The sequence below is a fragment of the Myotis lucifugus genome, unplaced genomic scaffold (genome assembly GCF_000147115.1).
Source record: "Myotis lucifugus unplaced genomic scaffold, Myoluc2.0 scaffold_390, whole genome shotgun sequence".
NCBI lineage: Eukaryota > Metazoa > Chordata > Mammalia > Chiroptera > Vespertilionidae > Myotis > Myotis lucifugus.
The window spans coordinates 15,915-22,640 of NW_005871438.1; the positions used below are offsets into that span (position 1 = coordinate 15,915).

The 6,726-nt window shown below is 44.3% G+C and overlaps 1 protein-coding gene across 1 annotated transcript in view; it reads right to left on the bottom strand.

Annotated features, from left to right (window-relative positions):
* PRTFDC1 (phosphoribosyl transferase domain containing 1) overlaps positions 1-6,726 on the bottom strand; it is a gene marked incomplete at its 3' end in the record, with an annotated part of 95,167 nt that overhangs the window by 13,627 nt on the left and 74,814 nt on the right. The window contains 1 exon segment of the mRNA XM_006101995.1: positions 3,126-3,191. Coding sequence (XP_006102057.1) covers positions 3,126-3,191 — 66 coding nt within the window.

Genomic DNA, 6,726 nt, shown 5'->3' on the forward strand with positions numbered 1-6,726 from the left:
CCCAACTGCCCCCCTGCTGGCCTGGTCGCCCCCCAACTGCCCCCCTTGTTGGCCTGGTCACCCTCACTGCCCCCCCTGCCGACCTAGTCGCCCCACACAGCCTGCTGTTCAGTCGTTTGCTTATCCCTCACTATTCCCTTGCTGGCCTTGTCACCCCATGCAGCCTGGTGCTCAGTCATTTGGTCGCCCGTCCCTCACTAACCCTCCTGCCGGCCTTGTTGCCCCACTCAGCCTGTTTGGTCATCTGTTCGGTTGCGATGGCCCCTGGCTCTTTATATATATAGATAGCCACTTGTTTCCATGTTATCTATGGCTGCTTTCATGCTATGACTGCAGAAGTAAGCAGTTGCCACAGAGACTCTATGTCCCATAAACCTAAAATACTTACTATCTGGCCCTTATCAGAAAAGTTTGCTGAACCCTGCCTTAGACCACACTTTGAGTAGCAAGGGTCTAGACTTTGGTGATTACCAAGGAGATGGAGAGAAGTGGGCAGATTCGAGGTATATGTGAAAGCACAGAGTGTGTCTTCACTGGCATGTTCAGCATTCCCTTCTGATGCAAGCCTAGGCACCTGGAACTGCAGGATCTTCAACCTTATGTTGCTGTGACATCTGAGAACCTGGCTAATCAATGTTGATTCATCTTAGAAAGATTAAACCATTTGCATTTTAAGGCCAAGGGATTTTACTTGGCATATGTACACATGGAGAGTGTAAAGATACTGCAAAGTGGTACCTGGTAACCTAAAAGAATGAATTGTCAGAATAGTAAAAATTGAAGCTGGCTCCTGTCATTCTTACTGCTGGCTGGTTTTCTATCTCTCCTACCTCAACTTCCATGGTCTCTACTTTCTCATGAGGATGGTCCGCGTAGTAATTATGGGAGGGGATACTGAGGCACAGTGCTATCACCCCTTCTGCTTACTCTACCCCCAGTAAGAAAGTACCCTTTCCTCAACCTCTTTTCTATCTCTTAATGGAAGGGACTACCCAGTGCTTACCTAAGAGGCAAATTACTCTAAAAGAAAATAGAACATGATTTTAGAAGGACAGAAGGACCATAATTCTATGTGCAATTTTTTTCATGGAGGCATTCATTTGGGGTTCTTAGAGTTGCAACTTTGACAGACCCTATGATAAAAACACAAGGTACATAATAAACTTGTGTAACAAATCTATAAGGCAATGTCATACAACAAAGTACTAAACTGTCTTATGTTAATTAGATGTTACCTAGACTTATGGTGATTATTTTGCAATATATACAAGTATTGAATCATTATGTTGTACATCTGAAACTAATATAATGTTATATGTCAATTTTTAAAATGTGCATTAACTTAGAATTCAGTTGCTATTTATAAACATATCTATCAGATCTTAGGAAAAAAAAGTACAGTAATAATGTTAGCTTGGTATAATGACTTAAATTACGTATGCCTCATCTTTTCCTAAATGAAAGCCACGCTTCATATTGAGCTAACATTTGCATACAAAAACTATATAAAACAGATGTAGCTTAATGTTGGGCTGTGCTCACTGTCACTTGCTAGCTTTTGACTTTCAGGAATACTGATGACGTATTTCCACAATATTACAGGCTGCAACCTAGCTTTATCTCTGGTGTTTACTTCCGCATTTGATAAAAATGTACTATTTAAGTTGGGTGATCTTACCACACACATTAAGTTAAACATATTACTATAGACTTACACATACATACATTGATACATTATGGGTCATGGAAGTAGAGGTAGGAGAGATGGAAAACCAGCCAGCAGTAAGAATGACAGGAGTCGGCTTCAACCTTCGTTAGTCTGACAAATGATTCTTTCAGGTTACCAGCTACCATGGACTGACACATGCAAATTTTCAAATAGCGATAAAATTATACATTTCATAAAAATAAAATAAAGGTAAGTTAAAAGACTAAAAAAATGACATCATTTAAAGACCACTCCAGGGGTATTAAAAGTTATGAATTTTGAGAAATTGCTTTGTGTATTTTAGCTTCCTAGCATGTTATTCTATACACTGAAGTAGTAACATCAAATGGTGGCCTAGTGCTATGTTAACATCAAGTTAATTCCCATTTCTATGGAACATAATTTACTGCTAGATAGTAATTTAACACTTGGATGCCACAATTTGCCTTCAGAGTCCAGGGAAGTAGCTGTTTTGTTATGAGTCCTTATGGCGTTGGAGTGTCCTGAGTGTTATTATTCATTTTGTGATTAAATGGGACGGGTATTCCTTTCCACCATTCGGCCATTGCATAACAATAACAACCGCAAATAGAGAGGAGAGATTAAGCTTGTGTAACAGACTGAGCCATTTTACTTAGAAAGCTGGAGCAGTTCAGAGATAATGGAAACAAGGTATATCAGGAGGGAGAGCTGACCAAAAACAAAATCTGTGTTGCTTTCATTTACAGCAAAACTTTCACTTCAGGTCACATTGATGCAAAGAGCAACTGCTTTATGAAACACTCTTTCTTCTGATGCATGCATTTATGTCAGAATCCAAACATTTTTTTCCCCACTGGATTGCTAAGCCTTGGCAAGTTTTGGAATCCCATGTTAAAATGGAAGGCGTTTCCCCCATGATCTAACGGGTTAAATCTTTTTAATAAGGGGGAAGGGCAAAGGGCTGAAAAACGTGCTGTCACAAAAGTCTTTTTTATTCTCTCCCCCAATTTTGTACATTTCAACAAACCTGTGTATGAAATGTCTTACTGAAGTGCCTGGGTGCTGAGGCATAGATGAGAGACATAAAGCAGACAAGTAAAGGGAAAAGCCTCCTTTTCAGGAGGCACCTGAAAGGGTGAACAGACAAGAAAGAACAAGGAGTGCCAAGGGGTTTTGCAATACGAAGTTGTCTGAAATAAGATTGGAAGAAAGCTCGCAGACGAAAGATTTGGTCTGCATCATGTCCTGGAAGCATTATAAAGGAGTGTTTTATAAAGGAGAAATCATTACAAGAGTTCACACATCCATTTGCATGAATTAGCAAACCCTGGAGAGTGTCTGAAATGTATTGCAAGTGCTGACCTGAAATGAAGGTCACCGATTTCCCCACAACGTCAGGCATCAGTGCGAACTGAGCAGCGTTACATGAGCAAACCTTTCCTGCCAGTATTGAAAGACCATAGCCTCCAATCATCTGCATCTCGCCCATGAACTGGTCGTTCTAAAAACAGAGAAGCCGATATTTTACTGTACAAGGAAACCTGTAGGGCACATTTTTCTGTCTACCCAGCTAGTGGCTAGATTGCGCCTCACAAAGATAGCACAAATAGCTACTACAGGTTCTTGGTTGCCTATGGTTACCAATAGCCCCTCGCTGCTCCCGTGCTTGAGACAAAGCATTCTAATGACTGGGGGAGAGACTGTGGAGAGAGGGAATGGAAGGAGTGCAGAGAGGACAAACAAACCTAATTTTGGAACAAAAAATTGGAAGCTGTCTCAACCTCTCCTGAGGCAGAAGGAATGGGAGAAGACAGTCATACTCCTGGGGTGGAGAGAGCCCTGGGAGTCCCAGGAGTGGGCCAAGCATTTGTCAACTGTGCCAACATGTCTGCAGTGCAGAACAATGAGACTGCGGTTCCCAACGCAATTACAGGCCTCCTCCACTCCCTATAGCGCGGGTCCTTTCCCTCAGCAGATGTCCAGGGCAATGCTAACAGGCCAAGGATCAAGAACCACCGCACTTAGGCCTTCAGACATGGATGACAAAGCCTCGGGAACTCTCTGCAGTTCTAGGAAAATGAGACTCAGAACCTTTGTAGAAGATTTTTCACTCAAATCTCATGAGGTTATGAGCATTTGCTTTCAAGAGGCTTCTGTATGGTACACCATCTCCCCTAATTAAGCCACACACACACACACACACACACACACACACACACACACACACCAAAATATGGATTGTTAACGAATATCACAACAGATAACATGGGTGCAAAACAGCACACTGAGTGCAGGCAAGTTGTTTTCTAACTTCATTACCGAGACACAGTCAAGGAACTGAAGCAAATACCCTCCAGGCTTCATGACCCATCAAGACTGCTGTAATGTTGCTACCCCTTGTGCAAACAGTGACCTGAGGGAGCAGACGACAGTGTAGGCACCATGTGCACATTGTGTGGAACCAGGACACATCTTCCGTTACTGCTGTGGACAGTTATTGCTTTTGCCAGTTCAGTGCTTTCTTCTCTGTTTCTGCTGAGACAGCCCCGCCTCTTTCTGAGGGGAATTATTCCATGTGGATCAGGTGGAGCTAGGCCTTAACCATCCAAACCAGCTATGCCTGAAAATATACCCAGCCCTGGACTTTCCACCTGCCAAAGCCAACTTATTCCCTTAGGAATTTCCTTGGGTTGGTTTGAATTGGATTCTGTCACCTGAAACTGAGTCTTGATCTAGACCAGCCGTGGGCAAACTACGGCCCGCGGGCAGGATCCGGCCCATTTGAAATGAATAAAACTAAAAAAAAACAAAAAACCGTACCCTTTTATGTAATGATGTTTACTTTGAATTTATATTAGTTCACACAAACACTCCATCCATGCTTTTGTTCCGGCCCTCCGGTCCAGTTTAAGAACCCATTGTGGCCCTTGAGTCAAAAAGTTTGCCATCCCTGATCTAGATATAGAGTTACTTTATCATAGAATTGGTCATCAGGGAAGGGGTAAAGAAAACAAAACACACAGGCAAATAAACAGTATAATAATTTTACGAATGAAACAGGATTTGTCTTTTTATCTTTTTGTTCAAGAGGAAAAATAAAAGACTTTAACATGTTTTTACATCTGCTTGATAAAGGAGTGGAGAGAGTTCTTGAAAGTGACCCATTAAGTTAGATTAAAAATAATTATTTTCTTCTTGTGGGAATAAATCTTAAAAGGAGAAAAATCAAAAGAATATCCAGAATTCCTGGATCTCTTGCTGTTTTTGTACAGACATATATAATCATATATCAGCAAGCAATCATGTGAATAGGTTAAAAACTTGTCAAAAATGTTGAAGGAGAAAATTTTGTCATTTCTAGAGGTGCTGAGATATAGGAGTTAACAGAAGAAGAATTTCTGCAAATTAGACTCAAATATGTTCTCTCTATATATATATTCCAAGAGAAAGAGAGAGGAAAAGAGAAATAGAAACATCAATGATGAGAGAGAATCATTGATTGGCTGCCTCCTGCATGCCCCATACTAGGGACGAGCCCACAATTTTGCACGTGCCCTGACTGGGAATTGAACCTTGACTTCCTGGTTCATAGGTCAATACTCAACCACTATGCCACACCAGCTGGACTCAAATATGTTCTTTAAAAAAGTGTTTTTATTGATTTCAGAGAGAGCAAAGGAGAGGAAGAGAAATATCGATGTGAGAGTGGAACATCGACCAGCTGCCTCTTGCACACTCATTACTGGGGATCGAGCCTGCAACCTGGGCATGTGTTCTGACTGGGAATTGAACCAGTGACTTCCTGGTGTATAGGACGATGCTCAATCAATTGAGCCACACCATCCAGGCTCATATATGTTCTTAATAGCAGCAGGAAAAATAAAATTTCAGTACCTCCAGAGGACTGAGGTATACAGAACTGGATACAACCATTAAACCACAAAGTTTAATGTAACAAATGAGATTTATACTTTGGCAGATCAGAGTGTATTTCACAATACTTCTATTATCATCTCTATTCTATTGATTACAAACAACAACAACACAATACCTCAGAGAGCTAAATAATGTGTTCTAAGTCACACAGTAGAGTGTGGTGCTAAGCAAGTCTTATTTAAGAAGGTCTTATGTAAGTGCAAGTTTATAACATGTTTATTTTTATTTATTTACTAGAGGCCCGGTGCACAAAAATTTGTGCACTCGGGGGGCAGGGGGAGGGGGGTCCCCCAGCCCGGCCTGTGCCCTCTCACAGTCTGGGACCCCTCGGGAGATAACGACCTGCTGGCTTAGGCCTGCTCCCGGGTGGCAGAGGGCACGCCCAATCCCTAAGTGCAGCCCCTGGTCAGGCTCAGAGCAGGGCCGATTGGGGAGTTGGGGCGCCACCCCGTCATGCACAGAGCAGGGCGGATCGGGAGGTTGCGATGCCACCCTCACTCACGCTCAGGGTAGGGCCGATTGGGGGGTTGGGGAACCACCCCCGTCACACTCAAGGCAGGGTTGATGGGGAGGTTGCGGCGCCACCCCCTGTCACGCACAGAGCAGGGCCAATCAGGGGGTTGGGGCGCTGCCCCCTGTCACTCACAGAGCAGGGCCCATCAGGGGGGTTGGAGCTCTGTACCCTGTCACGCACAGAGCAGGGTCAATCAGGGGGTTGGGGAGCTCCCCCCTGTCATGCACAGAGCAGGGCCAATCAGGGGGTTGAGGAGCTCCCCCCTGTCACTCACAGAGTAGGGCCGATAGGGGAGTTGGGGCACCGCCCCCTGTCACACACAGAGCAGGGCGGATCAGGGGGTTGGGGCGCTGCGCCCTGTCACACTCAGGGCAGGGCCAATGGGAAGGTTATGGCTCTACCCTGTCACACACAGAGCAAGGCCCGTGGAGGGGGGTTGGGGCGCCACCCTCTATCACCCACAGAGCAGGGCCGATCAGGGGGTTGGGGCGCCACCACTGTCACACTCAGGGCAGGGCCGATGGAGAGGTTATGGCTCTACCCTTTCACACACAGACAGGCCCGTGGGGGGGGGGGGGTTTGGGCA